This window comes from Lytechinus pictus, chromosome 2, assembly GCF_037042905.1.
Source record: "Lytechinus pictus isolate F3 Inbred chromosome 2, Lp3.0, whole genome shotgun sequence".
NCBI lineage: Eukaryota > Metazoa > Echinodermata > Echinoidea > Temnopleuroida > Toxopneustidae > Lytechinus > Lytechinus pictus.
Window position 1 is genome coordinate 35,464,036 of NC_087246.1, and position 26,892 is coordinate 35,490,927.

Below are 26,892 nucleotides of genomic sequence, written 5' to 3' on the forward strand. Positions count from 1 at the left end.
AAGTATGATGTATGCACAAAAGATTAATGACTTTTATCAGACCTAAGGACTCTTTTCTTGAAAGTTGGACTTTATTCGATAATACTGTTTATTTTGAATTATGGAGTAAATATCAAGAAATACACTTTTGAAAGAGGTTCCCAGTTTCGATAATAAGAAAGGGCATGACTTTGTGAAATAAAAAGCGGAGGAAAGATTGACTTGAACTTTACTTCTACATATCGAACCCTGTTTGAGTATGTTTTTTAAAATAAATTCCAGTGTCCGTGTCTTATGATAAGGTGTGATGTAAGATTAATATAAAACTCAAAGGCGATAAATTTTAGATTCATGTCTCTTAACTACACAATTTTAGATAAGTCGAAATCAGACTGTCACTACTCATTTTGTAGAACGTGGGACTGGACATTCAATATCTTGCATTTACTCCTCTGAGACACTATTGATAGCATTTGAACATGTTCTCTTCTCTTTTTTCTCCCTCGTGTTTTTAAGTCTCCCCGCCCTTTTCACTCTCATCTCTTTATATCATTCAAGTCAATTGCTATATTTCTCTCAAGATGACCAACTACAATTCTTGAACAAAATGACGAAACATCAATAATCATTTTTTTTTAAAGGTGTGCATGTTTTAACATAAATATATATCTCTTTGTCTTTACATTGAATAACATAGTCAGTCCTTATAGGTACCTTGGTCACATATGTTCTACGGCGGCCGTACGGTAATCGAAAACAGTCGTTTTATTCATTTTTATTCAAACCACCTATATGTAGCTGGTACCAAAAAAATGTTAAAACGGCTGTTTTCGACTCGCCGTACGGCCGCCGTAGAAAAAATGTGACCAAGGTATTACTACTCCACGGTCATCTTAATGCATAATATTTAAACCTTCAATCAATGCATGTATCCATGGTAAATGTGCATCAAGCTTCTGTAACTTAAGATAAGGTTTATGTCCTTTGCTATATTTATCATAAATGAGGATCCGTAAAGACTACTCACTGGATACATTGAAAAATCACTTGTGAAAACTTGCTTGCCTTATAAACTGGGTTCCACAAGAACTGATCAAACTTTACAAGGGTACTGCACAAATTCCACTCAGTCAAAATGAATGATATTTTTACACAGGCTAGCTTCACTAATCTTCACCAAGCACTTGTCACTAAGAGACTGGTTCAATCACAGAGAGGCTATAGCCCCTCCCATCAATTGGCTTCCGAATCCAAAGTCACAAGTTGTGGTTTAAGTATGGATAGCCAATTGTTACATAAATCACTAACAGTAGAGATATCATATTTTAGCTCATTTGGCTGTCATATCATTCATAATTGTCTAGGAAGTATAAATAGATGATTGTCTTCACCATCGATGAATCAGGAAAGAGCACAGTAAACATAAGAAACAAACAACTTAATAAAAATTTTGACACTTTTGGCTTCCCATAATTTTAACACAGACACCATGGTCTATTAAGGTAAACCTGACTTCAGAATACAGGCCTCTGTGATTGAAACAATGTCTTAATTATTGATCAGATCATATTCCATCAGTATGTGCACTTAAAAACAAGAATGTTTTTACAAGGGCCCAAATATTACCTGCTTGTTAATACAGGCCACCAATCTTCAAAATAATCTGCCACTCTCTCAAGCACCAATGACCCACAAGAAAACATTGACTTGATGCTCTACATTGGTAAAGGAATGAAGTGGGCACTGAAGTAAGACAAATGAGAAATGAGTTGCAGCTCCATATCAATATCTTTGGCTTATAGCTCAATCCTATGCAACATTTAAATCTGATTACAACACAAAATATATACAAAACATGCAATCGAACTAAAAAAAATTGTAACAATAGCACCTAAACTTAAAAAGAAAATTTAAAGAACATCATGTGCTTTTCATATATTTGACCCAAGAATAAGTTTAATTGGCACAATTATCCTTGCTTCGTGTCCACAATGGGCTTCAACATTATAAATGGTAAATTCATATTGCAGCACTTTTGAAAATAATAAACAGAGAGATTTATTGTTAAACTAAAAAAAAAACAGAGGTGGGAACAAATTATTGGCACCAAGCTGATTGGAAAGGATTATGAGATGCAATTAAGTTTGGCAACTTTGGTTGAAGTCATAGATATTTATTATAAATACACAGAAATTTTCCAATAATGTAACAATATTGCTAATGATAAAAAGTAATTAAAAAAAAAAGAGGATGATACAAAGTTGCTCCGCTCATCAAAAAACACCTAACAAAGAGAGAGAGAGAGAAAAAAAACAGGGTACAAACCATCATCCCAAAATAAACTCAGAAAATATGGTAATGGCAAACGATGCAATGTAAAATGATTCAGAGCTGCAATGATTGTGTGGCAAACTTGATTTTGGTATGCGTATTGGGCAAACTTGTAAAACTACAATCTTTTAAAATTCATATTAAAACAAAAGGCAAGATTTCTGGCTGGAAACTATTTTCAAACACAACAATAATAATTGGCTTTTATGTAGCGCTTTATCAATCTACGACTGCTCAAAGTGCTTCACAAGTACTATTACCCGGTCACTGGATTCATAGCATTTCAAGCAGCCTGTTAGGCGCACTCTTGCTAAACCAACCATAATGACGGCTTTATGATTTGCATAAAAACCTCCATGACAAATTGCATACATGTGATTTGTTGTACATGGATTACAAGTATATTAAGATTAATTGTCATTAGTTCCGAATGTTCATCACAATACATGTAGTTGGTTCACCATTATAGTGACTATCAGTTTCTCAGTGACATGTATAATTTCTTTTGCCATTCTATCATGTCTAAGTAGCTCTCTTATGATGGAGACCTTTCGTTTTCTGTGACGAGCCATGTGGGCGTACGAGATTAAGGAATTTTGGGAGCACTGCGCATGCGCGAAGTAATCTGTGACGAGCCTTCTCGTTCACTGCCCAAATCTGTGACTCGTATTTGAGGGTTTTGATGTTCGGTGTCATCGTGCTCGAACGAGCGCTAGTTCGTACATGATGACGTCATCCAAGCTTAGCAAAAATGAATGAAGCCGCATCAACATTCGAGTTTCATTGATTCAGCAGGGCTGGTAAACTGCAAATTACTGCTTGTTACCAGCTTTTCCATTACATTTAGTGTGTCCTGTTTTCAGACACTACATATCCGATAGGTAATTGATGTTCTATTTCCAAACAATTGTGTTTTTTCGGCTTTTTGCGCAAGAGTGCAAATGTTGCACCCACAGTCGCCCCACTGGTTCGTAGCGTGATGCTACGCCTGATTCTCCGGCCGAGCATCGGCCCACGGCCCGCTCGCTATCACGCTGGTATATGCTGTGGCCTGGTACGGGTACACGTGTCGACTTAAATCGAAACTGTTTTCATCAATGTACGAACGTGATACTGAACGAGCGGTGTCACCACTTCCGGTGAACTAGGACTACGTTGCAGTCGCAGACAATCGAAAGCTCCTTAATGCCATGCTTGCAGTCACATACGTACATGAATAAGAATGATCAGGCTTCTCATGAAGAAAACAGAAGAATTGTTTTGGAGAAATAATATAAATAAAAGAAATATTGTTTTACTTGGTCATGTTTACTCTTCCCTGGGCAACAATTGAATATAGTATACAAATGATGCATGCACATGAGTTCATTAGGCGATCTATCCTCACACGAGTTGAGGCTCTGTTCAATCCATTGCACGAAGCTGTTGGGCTGAGTGCAATGGGGTGAACACAGCTTCTACGAGAGTGGATAGGTTGCATAATGGACGAATGAAGACATGCATCATTTGGTTAATACAACAAATTTTCTAGATTTTGTTATTTGACAATAGAGAAGAAAAAACCATGCAATGGAAAAATAAAAAATGCACGGCCGCCGTGCAATGGAAAATAAAATTTGCATGCAGCACAAAATGGATCAAATATTGAATGGCTTTCAACCAATCAAATTACAAGAATCTTTGTATGAGTTGCATAAACTGTAATAATCATATCTACAGCATCATATACATCAAAATATGCACTTCCAGTAGAATGGAGTTCAAATGCTTCAACACGACTTCTATGTGAAACAAACTAATGTACATTATAATTGTACCATGTCTTTGATAAACTATGAAATATAATACATCAAATTTAAAGCTTTTGTACCTTTTATCAAAATTGCCACATGGCATTAATGTTGGGACAAACAGAACTCATAGTTCATCTATTTAAACTATATTTATAGTTGAAATATAATCTAATAATCTAAGAGTGTCTACGAATGGGAGCATTCACTTAGAATCAGGGTATGAATGTCGGTTTTTATAGTGGTCTGAATATAAACATATTGACTTATACATTCATTCAGAGTACAAATTTAAAGTTGGAAGCAAAAATACTACTTAATAAGTTACTTCAAATCATTCAAACATACAGGAAGACAGACAAAATAAATTACCAAGAGACAGAAATGGGAGGGGAGGAGGGGTGAATGAGCTGTAAAATGAACATCAACTACATGCATAATCTCCATGGGGAAATTATAGAAATACACTGTAACAATGTAATGGTAATAATAATATACCTTATTTATCAAAGGTGACCACTTACATATATGAAACACTGTATGTTGATTTTAACCCTTCTCCGGTCTAATACAGCAAGCACCTGACAAGAATGCAAAGGGTTCCATTTTTAAAGTCTTCTGTATTGACTTAGCCAAACTATCTGTACCTAAAAGAGGTATTTTAGCTGCTAAACACAAGCTGTATTCTGGACACTACCATAAATGTAAAGTAGGAGTGGGGAAACAATTGCTATATTGCCCTTTTCCACATTTTTCCCATTGACAACTGTACAAAATCAGGGCAAAATTTATAGAAATTAGCACTTTATTTTGTGTGAAATAGACATACACTTGGTAAGATGTCACAGTTGCTTGGTCAGAATCTGGATCCGGATGTACATGTATACGATGCAGGGCCCTCCTGGGCATAAACGCATCGGGTACTTGACCTGAATTTTGACGGGACCGGCAGTTGCAATACACCGGGTGTACACCCTACTCTTTGACGAATAGTGTATTGGTTTTAACGTGCATAGGTTGTGACTCTCCTATACACGGGACCAACATTTGCGTCCTTTCCGGATGGACGGCGTGTTTTCCAACTGCATTCACACCTGCAATGAATACAGTGGTGAGGCACGCTAACACACAACGCTATAGCATCACACTTTTTTCTTAGAAGCGTTTCGGCATGAGCGGGACTCAAACCCCTTACGTTGAGATCTACGATCTTATCCGAAACATGCGCTCTAACTAACTGAGCTACGCTGCCTTGTAGAATGAAATATGTGCCTGTATAATCCTCAAACTGAAAGCGTTAACAGGCAAAATTGCATGTAATATGCTACAAAATAGGCTTTAGTTACAATTAAAAGCTACTCCAAATGTCAAATACAACTTGAATTTCAGCCATTCAGAAGCGCATATTTGAGGCTTGCATCTGATTTTAATACAAAAATCAAGTTTGAACACAAATCTTTCTGTGTCCATACTGGTCTATCAACTTTGTCCAAATGGTTATGTACTGTTAGTCGGTGGTGTATTCATAAATAATGACTATAATAATACTAATACATTGTTCTTCTTCATTGCCTTACAAATAATTACACATCCTGTTGATTAGTTACATTTAAAAAAAAAAAAAAGCCACACATTAGAAACAGAGGCTTATAATTAGGGAAAATTTCATAAAAATCAATCGTAAGACAATTTTCGGTCAGATCAATGTCTTGCAATTTTACTGCAAATTGCTGGTCTGCTCTTGGAACAGAATGTATAAATTGATTTAATATAATAGCAAAATATGACCTTGATAGCAAGATGGCAAATGTAATCAAATGGAGAAAAGTAGTTTCTTTTATTAACATTTCCTTAGCACCAGTAAATCTTGAATGAAAGTTTCATAAGACTGTATGCATGCCATCAAATTCTGTGAAGAGATATCCATAGAGCTTTTTAGGCGCAGAGGATCAAAATGACAGGTTCTCTGTATTCTCAAGCCAGAAATCAGTCAGCTTACCATCCACATTTCGGCTTATACTGATGACCTCTTTCATGATACTGTCATACACCTTCTCATCGCCGCAAGCGCTGCAGCGCCATCTCTTGGTCAGCGTGTGGTTCATGGACCACAGAAACCCTACGTTATTGAACTGCCCATCCATGTGCTTCTCACGAACTTCCCTGATGCTTCCGCTCCGCATCTTCCTCCTCTCCTCCACGAAAGTCACGTCGGGTTCGTCGTCATCCACGGTATCGACAATGTCGAAACTGCTATCGCGTCCAACCATGATGGGGATACCGCCGCTGGACTTCCTCCGTCGAGGAGCCTTCACGACCTCGCAGGGAGAGCTTCGACCCTGGCCTGAAGGGGTCACGCTGGGGACGATGGGAGTGTCGTCTGGAGAGTTGATGAGGGAAACGAAACATACACCTGATTTGTGGATGTATTCCATCTGGCGACCACGCCTACTGGCATGGAAACCAAAGCCATCGAATGTATCCTGGTTCTTATCTCGTATTAAGATGAAACCAAACCTGCATGCAAAAAGAAGAAACAGGATCACATTAATATTTACTAAAATGAAGTGCTGTAATATACTTTTATACACGTATCATTTCCACTGGATTCTGTGGTAGGTTTCTTTCTTTTTCTATAAAAAACAGGTTTTTAGATGGATATGACATTACAATACACAACCTACAGACATGCATGAATGGTAAGGTGCAATGATAAACTCTAATTTTCTGCTATTTGTCCTTTTCCTCAGATCTTTAAGATCAACATACATACATCAAATTAAGCAGATAATTATGAGAATATTCAGAGTGTTGACTAAAATCCTGGTTGAATGTAGTACTTAATGTCTTAGAATTGTCTACTTTCTGTGCTATTAATGTTTGGCAATGTGAGGATCACTTTACAGAAAGAAATCCCACAGGAAAGAAAACCTTTACCTAAAACTATCCAAGCGATTTATTAATATATATATATATATGCATGTCATCAGATGAATATAGAAATTTCCTCTGCACATGTCCAAGTAACTGTTTTCAGGGTTTAGAAAGCAAAATCAAGAGGAATAGGGCAACTCCATAAAATATGTACAAATGACCCCTTATAATTACATGTATGTGGCACATGACTGAAGTTATTTGTCCGTTTTCTGGTTGTCATGAAAATTTGTAACACTCAAATGATCATGACTTGGACAGTACATAAAGTGAAGTATGGGGGCATAGGCCCCCATTCCACAGAGGGGAGACCTTTAAATGACCTTTCAAAGACCAAAAATTGGCATGGTCTTACAGTAGTCTCCAAGATCACTGAAATTTGTCATCTCTGTGGAACGGCTCAGAAAGACCCCTCAAAGAACTCTAAAAGACTGATGGATATTTCTTGTCTTACTGGTCTTAGACTAGTCCTATGGATATCTTTCAATGGTCTTTCAGAGATCTTTTATGCAACAAGTGATCCAGAATTCTTTCCATGGACTTTGCCTGGTCTTTGAATGATCTTTCAATGATCTCTCATGAGTCTTACAGTGATCTCCGCAAAAATCTTGAGAGACTGCCGAAAGATCATGGAAAGACTAATAAGAACTTTGAAAGTTCCTTGAAAGACCACTGTAAGACCGCTGAAAGACTGTTTTGAACAGTTTTGGGACTCACGAGGACCACAAAGACCATTGAAAGATCCATCAGGAATCGTGAAAGACCTCAGAGAAAGACCTCTTTGAAAATTCGTTGAAAGACCCTTGAAAGATCAAGCAAGTTTCATGGTCTTACAGCAGTTTTCAGAGGTCTTGCTCTCTGTGGAATGGGGGTTTATGACATAGAAAAGATTGATTATTTGATGGAATTGCCCTAAGACCTCAGATACCATATCTCACTTGTTCATGATGAGCTCCTGGAAGAGATCGATAGCCTTGTTACCAGGCTCCAGACCCAACATGCATCCACCGTCGGCGATCCCATCCCCCTCGAGGACCTCCTCCCCGCTGGCGTGCCTCCTGTGAACGTCCTCCTTCAAGGACTGGATGTCCAGGGGTATGAAGAGGGGGCAACGTAGGGGGTTGGCAAACTCGGGATGCTGGTGGAAGGGGTCGGTGGGGGCGGGGACCAGGTGGAATCCAAAGGTGTTGGCTTTTCTCGACCATCCTTGGAGCTGTAAGGCATAGATGTGTCAAATTTGTGATTATAATATATCAAGTGTTTCATTTTCAATAAGGATTAAATTTCATGTTTGGCTTAGTCTTGATCAGTATCATTATTTCTAATTGTTATTTGATTTGTCATTTGGCTATTTGTTTGCCAGTCTTCCAGTGCATTTTTTGGTTGGAAGGAGACCCAAATAGTTACACGGGTGAACTGGTTATCAGTATCTATGTAATTAAATAATGAAAACAATTTGCTATCATACCAGAAATGACCCTTTAGTCAGTTACTTCCTTTTGTCACTCTTTATATACTAACCATTTCATTCAAGAGGCTGGGTGTGCAGACTAGCCACTCGACCTGGAGGTCAAAAGCTCTATCGACTGTGTATTGGCCATCGTATGTCACATGACACCACTCTACCCGATCAGTCTTATTGCAGTCGATCTCCAGCATAACGTTCTTAATCTCTGGTGGCTTGAAAGCTGTGATGAAAAGAGAGTTGGGATCATAAGTAATCCCTAGCCAATTTGCATTAAACTCTGTGGTAATGATGGTAATAATGCTCAACAGCCTCAAATATCAAAGATTGAATGTATGAAGCCAGGGGTGGATCCAGACTCATCATTGGTTTGGTTTGATTTTATTTACCTTATAAAAATCACAATAACATACATTGCACAAGATGTGAGATTAAATATAAATATATAAACATGCACATAAAAATATACGGATGGAACACTCTATTCAGTGCCATTGATATAATGGCTCTGTTCTTCCTAGAAGTCCAGTCAAAGTAACATTCCAAACAAGCACTGAACCAGCTAGATGAGATACAATGGTTTTGAGGAGCCGACTATTGTGCCCTTGATATAGTATTGTGCTCAAGCTGGCTAAATCCAACACATACTCCAAACTTGGTATTTTTTTCCTCTGTAACAAGCCAACCCCAAATCTTAATTTCAAAAGGGGACATAGTCTTGATATCCATACCTTCACATAGTGTAAATGAAATCATAAGGTGTGCTTTAACAAAAAACTTAACAACCAGTCTATACTATCTTTATTGAAAAAAAATACTTTTGTAAGGGTACTGGAAACATTTTTTCCTTGGTGTCAATGATGTAAAAAAAAAGGAGAGAAAAAAAAACTAGTTATCATTCCAGCAAGCATTCGTCGGACTACATGATCAACATGGTGCATTCTGGATCATAAAAATAGGAACTAAATCGAGTATGACAGGACTTTACTTGATGCTATTCTAATGACTGTGAATTTACAACGTTATCTCCACACTCAATGCATATCATTCATACTGCAAAGACAGCAATTCATCTGTGAAGGGTTGTTACCACTAGCGTACCTACTTTTGCTTGTCAAATTTTTTTTCTGGTACGGAATCCTTCATTTGTGATTGAAGACCTTTTTTTTTTTTGCTTGTCAAATTTTTTGTCGGACGGTTTTGCCCCCCCTGTGAAAAATCCCAGGTACGCCACTGGTTGTTACTGACCTCGACTACTAGCAGGCATGGATCCAAAGCCTGGTGTACCTCCCGACATCTCACGCATGGCCCAAGGTGATACAGGATGGAAGTCCTCGACAACGCTGGAACTCGCTTCAGTAGATTTCTGTTTCCATGACAACTCTTCCATCACGGCAACCTAGAAGTCGGCATAATTACCATAATTAAGGAAATATTGCTTCCGACAGAATAAAGCCGTCTTGGATAGGTCACAGGTAATGTACGTGCCAATTTTCATCATGATCATGCAGTCTTCAGCTGAGGTCTTCAGAGGGCTGAGTCATCCCCCTTCCGATCTATTAAGGTATCAAACCCAGGGGTGTTTCACAAAGATTTAAGTATGACTTAGGGTCGCATTTAAATGCCGACGTGTACATGATATGCAACCTGCGATCTTATTGATACGCAGTAGTGCGCGTCCTCATAGCACGATCTAAGGTAGTCAAGCCTTTTATACCGTGCGCAACTAGGCATTTAATCTAAGTCATCCTTAAATCTTTGTGTGACACCCCCAGGCCAGACTTATGAGGGGTAAATCCTACATACATGTATGAGCATTTTTTTTCTCTTTTCCTCCTTTCTTATCATCCACCATAATCTAGTACTGCAACCCTTATTATCACTATACATACCAACATCGTTCATACCATAACTTAAACTCAAACCAGTAACTAGGGAAGTCTGTGTTGACTGGAAGCTGAGGGATGTAATCATACCATGAATGCCATTCATCATCATCACCATCAGAATCCTCATTATCATCATCATCATCATCACCATCATCACAATCAATATGATCATCATCATTATCATCATCATCATCACCATCATCACAATCAATATTATCACCAGCATCATCATCATCATCACCAATCACCATCACTGTCATCATCATCATCATCACAATCAATATCACGATCATAATCATCATCACCATCATCATCACAATCAATATCACAATCATAATCATCATCATCATCACCATCATCACAATCAATATCACGATCATAATCATCATCACCATCATCACTACCATCACCATCAACACAATCAATATCACGATCATAATCATCATCACCATCATCATCATCACTACCATTGCCATCACCATCGTCATCATCATCAAAATCATCATCACCATCACCATCATCATCATCATCATCATCACAATCAATATCATCAGTATCACCATAATCATCATCACCACCATCACTACCATCACCATCGTCATCATCATCGTCATCATCATCACCATCACCATCACCATCATCACCATCACCATCATCACAATCAATATCATCATCACCATCATCATCATCATCACCACCATCACTACCATCACCATCACCACCATCACCATCATCATCATTACCACCACCACCGTAAGCTATTACTGCCACCCTAATTATGCCTTATCAACACCGACACCATGGCCGGTATTCTGAAGTCAGGTGTAATTTAAACTCTGGTTTAAAGTTGTGGTTAAACTATGGAAAGCCAATAGTGGCATAAATCTCTAACTGCAATTTAAATGTATCAGCTCATTTTTATCTCAAATTATTTTTAACTGTTTCGGAAAGATAGATAAGAGAGCTTTCTTCACCATTCACGAGTTAGGAAACAGTACAGTAAACATAAGAAACATACAATGTAAGGAAAATTTTGATGTATTTGGCTTTCTATAGTTTTAGCACAGAGTTGGACCATGGTTTAAGTTAAACCTGACTTCAGAATACTGGGCCAATAACTTTACCTCGAACCAGTGACTAGGGAAGTCTGTGTTGACTGGAAGCTGAGGGATGTAATCGCACCATGAATGCGATTTGGTTGCATCCATCATGGGAGGTACATTCTCCGGAAGCACCAAGCAGTAGACGTAGAAACCGTGGATGAAGGGAATATGAGGGAAGCCCGACGCATGCTGGATCAACCGATTCTCTGACATATTCTGTTCATTGGGATTCAACAGAATAGCATTCCATAAATTAAGATACTATGGGGTCATATGAAAATATCTATTATTTGTGACTTGGACATTTGGAAGTGCATAATGAGAAAATATAATAATTCCTTCCACGCTTTTAAACTACATGTACATATATCATAGCTTATCTTATTGACATTGAGCTAACAATGAGATAATATAAACTTTTGAATAATTATTGAAATTCCAGTTTACATACATTTAAATAAATATGAAAAGCACCTTTTTGTAAGCTTTCAAATTACCAGTAATCAGTTTTTACTCTTTCATAATATTAATAATGAAGCAGAAAATATATTATCAATAAAACAGAGGGAATTTGATAAAAAGTATCATCATAGACACTGTGATTTCAGCTTTCATTGTAAGTTAATTCTGTATAAATCTAATCTCTGAAAGTACAAACTAATCACTTAAGTGGAAATTCCAAAACATTTTCATTTTTCATATTTACATGAAAATGACATCCAAATATAAACCTGGGGGGTGTTTTACAAAGATTTAAGTATGACTTATAATCACACTTAAATGCCTACGCGTACATGATATGAAACGCGCAATCTCATTGATCAATACACAGAAGTGCGCATCCTCTTGGCATGATCTGACCAATGCGGTCATGCCTTTTATCATGCACGCAACTAGACATTTAAGTGTGACTCTAACAGGGTTCCCACAGAAATTTGAAAACAGATTTCCATGACTTTTCCATGACTAAATTACTGCTTTCCATGACTTCCTTTCTGACACCGTTTCAAATATCAGACACGTTATGATGGCCTCCACCTGAGAGTTGCGAGACACAACAAACTGCAAAGCTGCCATAGCCAAGAGGTAAATGCAATTCCATGACTTTTCACAAATTTTCCAAATTCCCTGACTTTTTCCTGACTTTCCATGACCGCAAATTTTTCCAGGATTTTCCACAACTAAGTAATAGTTAAATCTTTGCGAAACACCCCCAGGACACAGAACAGATTGAGGGGGAGAGTTTCATGAAGTATTAGTCAGTAATTTCCACTGACTAATTTGCTATGAGCCAATCATATACAATGAATGCAGTAGCTTATAACTAATAGTTAAAATCACTGACCATTTGCTTCATGGAGTACTCCCAAGTTTACTCACCATTAACAGCTCAAAGGCTTCGACATCCGTCACCTCACCACTTAATGACCTCTGAACCCAGGTCATACCCTCACCCGACATGAAGCAATTTGGGGGAACCCCCTTCTGTCCAGGGGCGATGAACCTCAACCCATTACTGAAAAGTGAAAGAAAATAGCATGGTGTTGTTAAAACAAACCCTTTTTAAATTAATTTCATGTTAGTGAAAAATAACACAAATTTTTCCACCAAAAATGAAAGGATCATGGATACACAAATTCAATACTAAAGGAGCAACAATATAGGAAGAGAGTTACTTGTTCCAGTCTAATGTCAGAATTTAAAAGCATTTAATTTGTAAACACAAAAATAGTACCTCTTCCAATGTACCTCTATCATTACAGTATGATATTAAGCCAGTGTAGGGATCAGAGCGAAAAATACAACAGAAAGTTTGGCCATATTTGGCATAAAAGCTAAATCAATGGGAATAATTACAAAGTATTGGCTGGAGAAGACCTAACCCATCTGGGAATGGCACTTTCCAAGAAATACTTGAGCTATGCAATTTAGAGTCATGGTGATAAAATATGCGTACATGCGTTACCTTTGATCAGCCATAGCTTTAGCAATGACTTGCAGTGGTGTGCAGAGTGAAAGTGGTTCATCAGTTATAGTAGTAGCAGCAGGTGTATTAGTAGGAGGGGGTGCAGGACTACCGGTCCCACTGGTGTGCCTCTGTCTATCCGGTCCAGGAGAGGATCTACTACCAGGGTGTGTCAGGTCACCTGAGATGGGTGTCTGGCGTCCAGAGGATGCCTGTTGGGGAAGACATGGATAAGATTTTGACTATTAGGGGTGTAATAGGAGGATGGGGTGCAGGACTACCGGTCCCACTGGTGTGCCTCTGTCTATCCGGTACAGGAGAGGATCTACTACCAGGGTGTGTCAGGTCACCTGAGATGGGTGTCTGGCATCCAGAGGATGCCTGTTGGGGAAGACATGGATAAGATTTTGACTATTAGGGGTGTAATAGGAGGATGGGGTGCAGGACTACCGGTCCCACTGGTGTGCCTCTGTCTATCAGGTCCAGGAGAGGATCTACTACCAGGGTGTGTCAGGTCACCTGAGATGGGTGTCTAGCGTCCAGAGGATGCCTGTTGGGGAAGACATGGATAAGATTTTGACTATTAGGGGTGTAATAGGAGGATGGGGTGCAGGACTACCGGTCCCACTGGTGTGCCTCTGTCTATCAGGTCCAGGAGAGGATCTACATGTACTACCAGGGTGTGTCAGGTCACCTAAGATGGGTGTCTGCCGTCCAGATGATGCTATTAGGGGTGTGTTAGGAGGATGGGGTCCCCCACTGGTCCGTCTCTGCCTAGAAAATCTCTAGCCACTAAAGGAAAAAGCAATGCATTTACATCGAGGCTGTTAGATGAGCAAAGTCTGAATATTCCATTTGATAAATTGACAATCAAACAGTCTGATCTTCATCCCTTTGGCAAAAGAGGATCCATAGACCATCCATTAAATTGGTGTTAATAGGTCGCCTTGATATTTTTCTTTACACAAAGCTTTTTATATTCTCTTCTTAAAAGACCAATAAAAAATTGTGGTTATTCATGTCCAATCAATCAATGAACCACTATGTAAACTAGTACAAGACAATAAAAACTCAGTCATGACCATGAGAGGAGATGAGGACGACATCTTACTGTACATACCTTCGGACCTCTGGACGTACTTGTCTGTCTGCGGATCCCATTCAAGATCTCTACAAATCTCAGGAATGCATCGGTCTGGTATTGCCCGAAGGCATGGTCCTTCTCGCACGATGCTGCCTCAGTTGCGCTGATCCCGTGCTCATCTGCAAATCGCTTCACCAGCACAGGAGTGTTGGGGATCAGCAAAAACCGGCTTCTCCAGAATTTCAGTGACTAAGGAAAGGAGGGAAGATATTTGAAGAGGGTTACAGAACAAGAATAACTTTACCTAGTGACTTCAAAAGTTTCATAACAGTATATTGACATAAGAACAAATGAGAGGGGGGGTTAAATGAGGAACACAATGCAGTGTAGAGGAATTTTCTGCTACAAATAGCAGAACAGCATTTTTATTGCAGGATTGACGATTTGTGGTTCTGAAATTGACTGAAAATTAATGTCAAGTTTCCTGAATCTCCCACATGGGTGTATAACTGGAAAAATATATCATATCATATACTTGCTGAAATGTCGAGTTGGGCGGCCCTTTTCAGGACCAAACATATGCCAACAAGAGAGTACAGTGTGTGAATCCTGCATATTGGAGTAATACTTACATCTACCAATGAGAATTCACTATCATGTGATGAGATGTAGTTATCAAGATAGTTCCAGTTGTACCTCTCAATCTCTTCATGTCTGAAAGTGGTTTGAATCGGAGAGTAACCTTCGTTCTGTACAGACCATAGCTGGTAGGTATACTGGATGGGTTCACATAGTGATGGATGCCTAAGTAAGACATAAGGAAATTGTGTAATAATTCGATGTAAACAGACCATAGCTGGTTGTTATTAGAATGGATCAATTCATATTGAAACTGAAGTCTGCACAGGTCAAAAGGTTATTACAAATTCCTTCAATGTGAACAGACTAGGGGATGTTTCACAGAGATTTAAGTATGACTTAGAGCTGCACTCAAATGTCTACTTGTGTGCGGTATAAAAGGCATGACAACAATTGATCAGATCATGTGAAGAGGAGGCGCACTACTGCGTATTGATCAATAAGATTGCGCGTTGCATATCATGTACGCATCAGCAATTAAGTGCGACTGTGAATCCTTATGAAAAAACCCCCATATTTGGTACATGTATGTATACTGGATACGTTCACAGAGAAAGGATTATCATTATCATAATAATTCAATGTGGATGAATACCCAAACAGGTAGCAGGTAGGTATACTAGATGGGTTCACACAATGAAGATGATCATCATAATAGTTTGATGTGAACAGGGCATAGCTGGCATCAGGCCCTTAAATTTCAATACTTTTTTTGGGCAAGGCCTCTTTCAAAGGGCACATTTTATATTATAGTACAAATGGTCCAAATTTAAAGGACACATAAACATCCAAGGCATAATGAGGTCAATCAATATGCCCTGTGGTATGAACATATAAAGGTACATACTTGATTACTCAATGGATTACGAGAAGCAATTCCCTACCTTGGTTTATAGATGGTGACTGATATTGTCTTTCTTTCAACATGAAGGCATAGCTTGTGGAAGATACGACCAATACTCAAAACATACTCCTTCTGCAAAGGATGAAAATGCAAAGACACACATTACTAAGGTACAGCCAGAGTTGAAACTCAAGTTAAAGTCTAAATACTGAGAAAGTTCCGAGGTCCATATCTGATTTTGGTAGGACTTCAATGATGATGGAACAATGTGTAGCTGGTGAATAGAAAGAAAGGGCAAAACTCAGATATTGTGAATTCCATTTCTCATCAAGATGGTCAATAACAAATGAGAGGACAACATAGGCTGAACTATCATAAGTTGTTGAGGGTAATGCTGTCTTACCTTAATGTTTTAGCCAGTGCATAGTGACTTACGTATGGTAAGCCATGTTTTCATTAAATTCTTTTCTCTTGATATCAATAAGTAAATATCTTTTATCAAGAAATAAAATTCTTGAGACAACAAATTCATTTCTTCATATCAAGAACCATTTTGTGTTTTTTACAAATGGTGATTCTTGATATCAACATAAAGGATTAAATAGTAGCATGGCATGCTATATGCATGTCAGCATATGTTGGCTAGAACTTCATGTCAAAATAATATCCTGCAAAAAAAGTGTAAATACAATTTCTCTTCAAACTACAAACCTTATCTGGATTGGTGATCAATGGAGGATGACGTTGACTCCGGATAACAGATGACAAATCCAGGCTTGGAAGTACTACCAACTGAAAACCCTGATAAGATTTTTTAAAATATACACAATATCGGTAGAGTGAGGCAAAACTACTAAATATACATCACACATAACCCTGCAAACAGTTAGAGAACTAATGATAGTGATCATGGATAGTACATCTGGAAAAGTTACAACAGTTGCAAGTCCTTTATGAAACAGGCCCCTGACCCCCCACATGTTGAACCTTCCAGAAATGACTTTCTCCGTTTTCACTTACACTGAAAAGTTGTAATACTTTCAGAATTGTCATAGCTTGGATAGTTCGTGAAGTGAAGTAAATATGGAGTAAAAACAGAGATAGGACACATTAAATGACTTATCGTTTTAACAGAGCGTCGTGGCCCAGTGGATTAGTCTCCGGACTTTGAAACAGAGGGTTGTGGGTTCAAATCCCAGCCATGGCGTAATTTCCTTCAGCAAGGAATTCATCCAGTGTGCTGCATTTGACCCAGGTGAGGTAAAAGGGTACTGGCAGTAAAACGATGTGTGCATCAGAATAGGTAGCCTAGCTTAGCCGGGTAATAATAATAGTAGGGCCCGCTGGGAAAACAGTTTTCGGAACTGAAGTGGCTACCCTGGGTAAATATACTGTTATTATTATCATTATGGATGATAATAGTAAAATACAACATTTCTGTGGAGATCAAATATAAATTATTCTAAGCACTGGCAATATGATAACACTAACTTTAGTTTTGTAACCAAGGTAAGGTCCACAAGCATTCCAATAATATGTAATGTAATGTAATAGCCATAATGGAAAAGCCACCATAGCTGTAAAGAAACTGGTCCCTGGATATCATGTATTCCTACAAAGGGTCAAAGAATGGCAAAAAAAAAATTGCGCCTCTCTTACTTGCAGAAGCCTTTGCGATATGAGCTCCTGGAAGATGGCTCCCACCGTCATAAAAGGACCAATGATGTCCTCCTCCGCTAAGAGTTCATAGTTGAACTCTAAGAAGTCCTTTTCCAACGATAACCTGTCAGGATAGAAATCAGTCGATATGGGCAGACAGGCAGTGGCAGTCAAGGACTTCCAGTCAACACCTGTGAGTAGTAAAGGGTTAATCACAAGATTTATAGTAACTTGGTCTACAAGTAGTTGGTCTTTTTCAAGGATAGTCTAATATCACATAGGCTAAACCCATTTAGTCTGCTATCAATTTGGATTAATTGCCATTTAGTCTACACTACACTTGGTCTAATCATGGACCTGTCAGAGTAGTAGGTCCATTGTCTAATTAACTCTGTGAACTAAACTCTATCTACCAATCGATGCAACATCATTGTTCCATAACATAAGGCACCCTAACAAAAAGTTTTAGCCTCATTTTATTCAGGAAGAATCCCCTCAAGATCATTCACGGTGGCTTAATTCCCACATACCCCATTATTTTGCGTTTTCTCAAATCGGAGAAAGTTGTGGCACAGTTAAGGGTGCCTAAGCCAATATGCTAATGAATTCAGTAAGAAAGTTACTAAAAAGCCAGCCAGGAAAAGACTACTTTTTATATCAGTATCATCCCTCTATACCCAGTATACATTATTCTTTTTAGCCAGATTCTACATGTTCTTTCTACGGTGTATAAAACATACCAGAATCATAGTTTATGCAATGTAATGTGCTGATGTAACAGATAGGATCTGGACTGTCATATTTCATAACAATCTGCTCAGTATCAGAAGGATATTTCATTCTACAGATGCTTTTAATAAGCTCAACAACTTTGTGATTATACATCATTTGTTTTCCCTTTTTAATAGAAATACAATACTTGTTGGTAACTCTTAGATATGATGATATCCATATACAATTATATTGTGTATAATTTTACAGTACGGGTATTTGCAAACAGTACACAAACATGCAATGGAACAAAAGTACATAGAACACATTAAAAAAAACTAACAAGGCAGTTTTAGTGAATTTATATATAAAATAGTTAAGTACATGTACATTGAAAATAGAAGTATAAGAAATCATATTACACATATCTGACTATGAATGTACCTTTCATGTATTGCAAATTGCAGCATGAACATATACTATATGATTAAAACATACAATGGTTATATATTTTTCAGCGGAAAAGGAAACATTTACATAAAAAGAGAAGCGCAGTACAGAGAACAGAAACAAATGTTAAGTTCTGGTGAATTACTGATGAGAATATATAAATGAATTTATGGTGTTATAATTATGCATGAGATTTTATTTTTTTGCAATGAATAGATATATGCTTGTGAGATTGCATGAAAGAGAAGAGAAAAACCCCGAAAGACTTGAAGACGCGCATACATCACTGCACTAAACGAAAAAAATAAATAAACAGCTGGTACAGAGAAAGAAAGGGGAAATAGAAAATAGGTACACACAAACAAATATCAGAAACATTAAAGATTAAAAGAAATAAACATGTAGAACCACAAAAATCCAGAAAGGCATTTGGAAATAACAGAAGAGATCTACACACTTCACAATAAAGACAGTTCAACTGAATGATAAAAGTTGAAAGCAATTTTGGAATCGAAAGTTTCCAAAAGTAAAGACTGATCTACTATTTTATATCATCAATCAGCATACCTACATACAAATACAGTCAGATCACTGTCATAATTGTTCTTTATAATTATCTATGTACTTGTAGGTTGTATTGGGGCTGAGAGTTGGTTAAAGTGCAGGGGTGGTATTCTGAAGCATTTAACTTTCTTTGTAATTTGTATTATAAGTCACAAGTTGTAATGAGTTATAACAGTTCTATAACAAACACAGTTCAGTATTCTGAAAGTTTTAGAACTTGTTTTACATGTTGCTACACATATCACAAATATAATATCAAATTAAAAATCTTGTAAGGGTTATAGAAATATCAAGCTATTAGAAAGCTCTTCACAGTAAATGTTCAAAAAATATTTTATATTTTTCAATGCGTTTTATTTGTGCAAAATATGCTCGTAAATGCAACATAGCTGCTGAGGGATGAGGTTGTTATATAATTTTGTTGTGCAATAACACAGAAATATACAATCATCACTTTATGATACCAAGACAGGATAACATTGAGAGGTAGAACAATTGACAGACACATTAGAGATTAAATGGCACTCAAACTATAAATTTGGGTAATGAACATAAATAAGAAAAAAAAATAGTTTCAAGTATGAATGCTTTTCAGTTGTAGTTATTATGTTGTAAATGAATTGGGAGCAAGAGGGGAAGGGGAATGGAGGGAAGGTTGGAAGATAATTCATGTTGGATCACTCTTTGAAAATCCAAAAGCAAAAAAACACATGAATAAGAGAAGGAAAAACATAAAAGAGGATAAGGAAAAATGTGATATCACACACCGTACAATGAAGATAGCAGAGAGAACAAACGCAGTGAATAAACAGTAGAGGAAAACAAGACACAAACAAGCAGTGACAATTATAAATAAAATAAAGAAATCAATTAATTTGAAAGTAGAGAAAGAGAAAGTGAGAGGGAGGAAGTGGAGGGGGGGGGGGGTGAAGCAATGCACCTGTTTGGGTATTAGAAGTCCATTCTTCATAATGGTGTATTATCTTTATTTATAAACTTAAAATAGGTGAGTCATATTTTCAATCTGGATTTATTAATTTATTCATTCAGTTCTTTAAGAAAATATAAAGAAATATTATGGAAGATGAGGATCAAGAAGTATGGAGGGGTTGGAGAAGGGGTAAGACAGAAAATGAGGGAGAGTTTGAGGAGAGGTAAAGAAGGTTGAAAGATTATAACACCAATATCATTTTCAATTACAGAAGGCATTCAAAATCATAGGTAAAAAATGACAACTAAACACACAACACAGATTTAGAAGAGAGCCACTGCACACAAAAAAACAAGAAGACACAAACAGGATGAGAAAAAAAAATAAGCCCAAGTAACCAATGAGATCATAAGAGGAAGGGTGGAGTAGGAGGGTGGGAGAAGATAGGAGGGGAATGGGGGTTAAGCAATGCACCTGTCAGGGTGTAAGGGGTCCATTCTTGATCCCCTGTATAACTCCATAGTAAGTTGAGTCTTCTTAGGGAAGGATGATGCTGCATAACGTGATCCAAGGAGCTCGGTCCATCAAACAGACCTCGGGTGCCTGCCATGGAAATGGGTGGATATGAGATAGCAGAGACATACAAAACCTGGTGGCTGTTATCACAAAGTCGTTCGTAAGTTACGCACAACGAAATGCAAGCCTGGTGATCAGAGCCCTGTGTCATAAAACCTGTTATGATATATAACAGTTTAAAGCTACCGAAATCATTCAATTTGATTGGCTGATGATAAACTTGTAATATATATTGTACCATTGTCATCATAACAAGTCTTTATGAAATGAGACCCTATTATTTTGCTCGATGAGATTCCTGAAATTTGCACTCTTTCAAACAAAAACTAAAGTTTCTTTACTGTAACCCTAATCAAATTTGGCAAATGACAAACTTGGCATTAGGCTGTGTGTTAAGCTGTTTTAACAAGAATGATGTTAATCAACAAATATCTAATCTCACTTGAGCTGATAGGAAACAAAATTATTGAGAATCTAAATTTTGCACATAAGAACAGATCACCAGTTGTTGGTTAAGTCGTACATAACTTATGAACAGCTTTGTGGAACACCATCTTGCTTCATTTTACTCTGGCAAGATTCAAGCGACTTTTAAAACCAACTACAATGCTACCTTTTGAATATTCAAGGGTTGCTTTGTGATAGAAGTCAAGTATTTGTTACTGCCACAGGTTTGTGGGCCTCTGGGTCCTGCATCGGAACATCTAATACAAGCAATTACACTATCATGCTCATCATACTCAGATGTTGATCTAAGACCCCATTCTCAGTATAATTTCTTGAACTGGTTTCTCCTAAACTAGTTTAGATGATCAATTCACTAGCATCCTCATCATCATCACCACGCAATGAGTTTCACGATTTCTGTACCGTTTGCTTCCAAGCATGTTCCCAACTTGAGAATAATCTCTTTTATTTCGCAAGAATGTTTGCAAAGATGATATAATAGCAAAGCAGACATGCATATTTAACAACTACGAATAAAGCTTTGCGAAGGTAGTGATCAGGCATACATGTAGCTTCTCTTCATATACACATGTATTTGAAAGGCGATAATTTATCATTCAGTGCATATAAACAAGTCCTTCACAATTAGTGTCTCTAGCGAGACAAAAAAACAGCACATGAAAATCTATTTGCAGTCCGCTATTTCATTTTGATAAGTGTTTAAAGTCAATTCTGTTAGCTACTAAGAATGCTAACCGCATTATCTCTAGAGATTAAGAGAAATGAATAAAAATGAAAGTATAAAATAAAAACAAAATAACACCTTCCCGGTTTCTGATCTTAAATTATTACATTCAAATAAGCAAAGAAAAGAATAAAAGAAATTGAAAATAAACAAAATCATATCAATCTATCAAATAACAAAGCCTCCCACACTCTCTGGGAATGTAAAATATATCATATATTCTTTTGAAATCACGCTTGTGCAAAATGTATCCTTGCCCAACAACATTTTTTTCTTCCCTAAGCAGATATCAACATATTCACAATCAAATTTGGACCTTTATTTATTAATTTACAGCAAAAATCTGATTGCATAGATTATAGACAATCATCATTATAAAACAATCATACAAAACCTTAGAAAAATATGAGTATGCAATTTTGTCGATTATTCCGCATGTCACATGCATGCCGATTTTCGAAAGTTGGCAGCTGAGACTGAGCCTGGGAGGCAGTATAAACTATATGTACCAAAATAGCTGGGCATATTTAGGATTAACCCTTTGAACCCTTAATTATTTGGGATGGTCATAACCCTCACCTTGAATTATTTGCAGATATCAAGCTTATAAGTTACTGGCAAAATAAATACTTGACATTTGAAATAAAAGATCTCCTTTTCTCATGATTCGAGACCCTGCCATGCCAGCAGCACCTTGCCCGGCTGATATTGTGTAGCTTTTCGTACTGATGATAATCTCGAATTTTGTCTAAAAATCGCTGCTTTGACAGAAGTAAAATTCATTGATAGCTCACGCATAGTCCATATACAGCTTGTTGTGTATTACCACTCACGCTTCCCTGGAAGGGTAGAATATTTTGCAATTTTTTATGCTATAACCTTACAAATGAAAGCCATTTATCAACGATATTATAAACTGAATTTATCAACTGAATATCTCCCAGATTACGTCATTTTTAAAAGGTCACTCGATATATAAAACTTGCTTTTCTGGTAACATGACTTGAAGCCGGTATTCCAGGTTTTAGGGTACATGCACGGTCATGGTGAAGCCAGTTGTACAGCGTTTTTGGTTTAAAGGGTTAAATCATTATATAACAAATTCTTATAACTAAATGAACCAAACTTTGTGTGACCTTATTCTTTTTTATGTGAAAAGTCTTTTATCTATGAATAAAATATATTTCAAAGCGCATATGAATACATTACTTATGTACCTTCTGTTACAATTGCCACGGAAACGAACAACTGTGACATCAGAACTTCTAATGTTCTATACTCGATAAAAAATAATAAAGAAGCACTAAGCTGAAACATGAAAAGCAAAAGCTGATAATGTTAACCCACTGCCAACTGGAATCAAGTAATCCCTGCAAAAAGCATGCAGAAATTACAAAATTCAGTAGTGAATGGTTGAGGAATTCCTGAAAGTCATACCTGCACTGCCTGGCCTCTGCAACACGGTATCTGTACTCGGAGAAGAACCAGCGCTGAAGAGGCTGCTCCCACTGGCTGATGGGCGCAGTCGATTCTCACTGGAACTAGGGGGCAGCAACGGTCTCTCGTTACCATCGGTAGGGGTACGGGACCCACCGCCATTGATGATAGGACCGGCCCAGGGGTAATGGGGGCTGGAGGGGGAGGAGCCGAGGGTGCTGGAGTTTCGGTGGCGGGTGTATGAGTTGGACGGATAGTAATGGGAGAAGTAGTAGGACGGGTTGATCTGGTTACGATGGTGGGTTTGGATGGCGCCCCCACTTGGGCCTGGATGAGTTGATTGGATGGAAAAAGGAATAGTGAACGGTTTAATGAGTTAACGACAAGTTTTATGCAACTGTGCTAGGGTTCTGAAACCAGTGAATTTACACTGTACGTGTAAAACATGTATGTACACCTCAGATCGCTTTCACATTAAATTGTTACATACATACATTGTCAGTAGATGAAATGGGAACATAAGAGGATATAAGAATTGACAAATGTATTGGTTAGACATGATGGGCTAGTGATTGTATATACAGTATATGTACATATATATTACATAGAATGTTAATATATTTTTTTTAAATCATTTTTTTAATCTGAAAGGACAATCTTACCCTGCAGTGAGTAATGATTATTCTCATCGACAATAAACTCTATATACACACAACAAAAAATGGTATGATTATTTGAAATACAGACTGTGTTCAAGGGTATTTGTCATCCTAATAATCATTCCAGGGAAAGCATTAAAACATGCAGAAAATCTAAAGAATATAGTAAGATAGATACACCGAATAGCTAGAATTATTGATGAAGTCTACAATGCAAATGTAAAATGAATATCAAAGTCAAACTATGGTTCTTGTTGGGTAATTTTAATTTTTACTAAAAAGTACACTTCATGTCAGACTAATTTATGCAAGACAATAAAGTACAAATTATAAAATAAATATATCAATGGTAGAACTTAATTTACTTCAATGCCATACAGAAAATATTGAAAAAGGGAAAAAAATAAAAAAATAAAATAACATTGATACAGAATAAAAGAAGTTTTAAATATCCAATCATATACTGCTTACATCTAATTCTTCTCAAAATATATTACATGATTAATTCCTTTTTTGAATATGCAAAACCAATTATTACACATCACTCACCCTGAGGGAAGGTGTGTGTCCATCTTCGTCTATTAGAGGTCAATTTGACCACTAAACTAGATGTCCCGAATGGATTGACCAATGCCTTTGGCTGAGCCTGACCGGCGTGGTTGATATGGGTGGTAGTAGTAGCCCCAGCACTGCCCACGACAACGCCTTTGGGAGAGATGGAAGCCGCATGGCTCTCTGAAGACTCTCTACGTCTTCCTTCAAAACTATGGCTAACTACCTTGGCTGGATAAAAAGAGATAGAAATGAATATCAGTATGTTAAAAAAAAAGAACATTTCATACTTGATGAATAGTAAGGCTGTTTAAAAAGTCATTCATACAATAAAAATTGACTCCACATAGTAAGATATCTCAAAGAACATTCTGCAATTTGGAGACGCTTAATCAACATGTTTGTCCGAGTTGTCCGTTATGACAGTTTTTAAATACTATTGATTGGCTGAGAAGCAAATAGTTACTATGGTAAAGGTCGCATAGAACAGGACGTGTTGGATAAAACATCTGAAAAGTACTTCAATACAATCTCCCCTGATTGACCATCAACTGGTGAAAAAGGTGTCTTGAAGAAAGATTAATCGAAAGATTTCCATAGCATCAGTGAAAGATCCATAGCATCAGTGAAAGATCCAGACAAGCTAGATACAATACCAAATTACATGTGCCGTAATGTTTGTACACAAGTGCTAATTTAGCTACATTTGCCCCTTCACAGTATCAAATACTTTAAAGATATTCAGGGAACTTGTTCTACAAGAAAGTGACTACGTGTGAAAAGGACTTCTATCAATATTCTTTGCCACTGTTTCTGGAACAAGAATGGACTAGGAGCAAAGAGAAATGCCAAGTACAAGGAGCATGAAAATGATTAATTTGTTCTTTGTAAAAAGAAAAATATACAAGTGGAACGCCTCTGGCAGTCTCGCCTGCATTACGCAATTTAATATAGCAGCAGTGCTAACTTTGAAAACTACTATAAAATAATCATTCACAAAAACACCATTCATATGGTCAAATACACCCATGTCCACATTTCATTCACTCTATCCATAAACTTTCAAAGTTATGATGGCAATTCAACAATTACCCCAACATGGCCTAAGTTTATTGACCTTAACTGACCTTTGACCTTGGTTTTGTGACCTGAAACTCACAGGGGATGTTTAGTGATACTTGATTACTCTTATATCCCAAGTTTTATGAAATAGATCCATAAACTTCAGAGTTAGGATGGTAATTCGACAAATACCCCCAACACGGCCAAAGTTCATTGACCTTAAATGACCTTTGACCATGGTCATGTGACCTGAAACTCGTACAAGATGTTCAGTGATACTCGATTACTCTTATGTCCAAGTTTTATGAACTAGATCCATAAACCTTCAGAGTTAGGATGGTAATTTAACAAAGACTCCCAACACGGCTAAAGTTCATTGACCTTAAATGACCATTGACCATGGTCATGTGACCTGAAACTTGCACAGGATATTCAGCGGTACTTGATTAACCTAATGTCCAAGTTTCATGAACTAGATCCATAAATTTTCAAAGTTATGAAGGTAATTCAACAAATACCCCCAACTTGGCCAAAGTTCATTGACCCTAAATGACCTTTGACCTTGGCCATGTGACCTGAAACTCAGGCAGGATGTTCACTAATACTTGATTAACCTTATGTCCAAGTTTCATGAACTAGATCCATACATTTTCAAAGTTATGATAGTAATTCAACAAATACCCCCAACTTGACCAAAGTTCATTGACCCTAAAGGACCTTTGACCTTGGTCATGTGACCTGAAACTCAAGCAGGATGTTCACTAATACTTGATTAACCTTATGCCCAAGTTTCATGAACTAGGTCCATATACTTTCTAAGTTATGATGTCATTTCAAAAACTTAACCTTTGGTTAAGATTTTGAAAATAATTCTCCCAACATGGTCTAAGTTCATTGACCCTAAATGACCTTTGACCTTAGTCATGTGACCTGAAACTCAAGCAGGATGTTCAGTAATACTTGATTAACCTTATGTCCAAGTTTCATGAACTAGGTCCATATACTTTCTAAGTTATGATGTCATTTCAAAAACTTAACCTTAGGTTAAGATTTGATGTTGACGCCGCCGCCGCCG

The 26,892-nt window shown here is 37.4% G+C and overlaps 1 protein-coding gene across 3 annotated transcripts in view; it reads right to left on the reverse strand.

Annotated features, from left to right (window-relative positions):
• Window positions 1–622: 622 nt before the first annotated feature.
• The window catches only part of LOC129280834 (GATOR1 complex protein DEPDC5-like), a 46,251-nt gene continuing 19,981 nt past the window's right edge, over window positions 623–26,892 (reverse strand). Inside the window, exons 15-29 of one of the 3 annotated variants that reach the window (XM_064115640.1) lie at window positions 24,753–24,986; window positions 23,545–23,871; window positions 20,814–20,942; window positions 17,684–17,874; window positions 16,736–16,825; window positions 16,065–16,156; window positions 15,174–15,345; window positions 14,578–14,790; window positions 13,458–13,669; window positions 12,872–13,007; window positions 11,513–11,707; window positions 9,748–9,898; window positions 8,556–8,722; window positions 7,973–8,247; window positions 623–6,617 (exon numbers count right to left, since the gene is read on the reverse strand). In XM_064115640.1, the coding sequence (XP_063971710.1) occupies window positions 6,050–6,617; window positions 7,973–8,247; window positions 8,556–8,722; window positions 9,748–9,898; window positions 11,513–11,707; window positions 12,872–13,007; window positions 13,458–13,669; window positions 14,578–14,790; window positions 15,174–15,345; window positions 16,065–16,156; window positions 16,736–16,825; window positions 17,684–17,874; window positions 20,814–20,942; window positions 23,545–23,871; window positions 24,753–24,986 (3,152 nt within the window). In that variant the 3' untranslated portion in view covers window positions 623–6,049. Of the gene's footprint in view, window positions 6,618–7,972; window positions 8,248–8,555; window positions 8,723–9,747; window positions 9,899–11,512; window positions 11,708–12,871; window positions 13,008–13,457; window positions 13,670–14,577; window positions 14,791–15,173; window positions 15,346–16,064; window positions 16,157–16,735; window positions 16,826–17,683; window positions 17,875–20,813; window positions 20,943–23,544; window positions 23,872–24,206; window positions 24,246–24,752; window positions 24,987–26,892 lie in introns of all 3 variants that reach the window. The other 2 variants (XM_064115641.1, XM_064115642.1) reach the window with 2 other exon arrangements.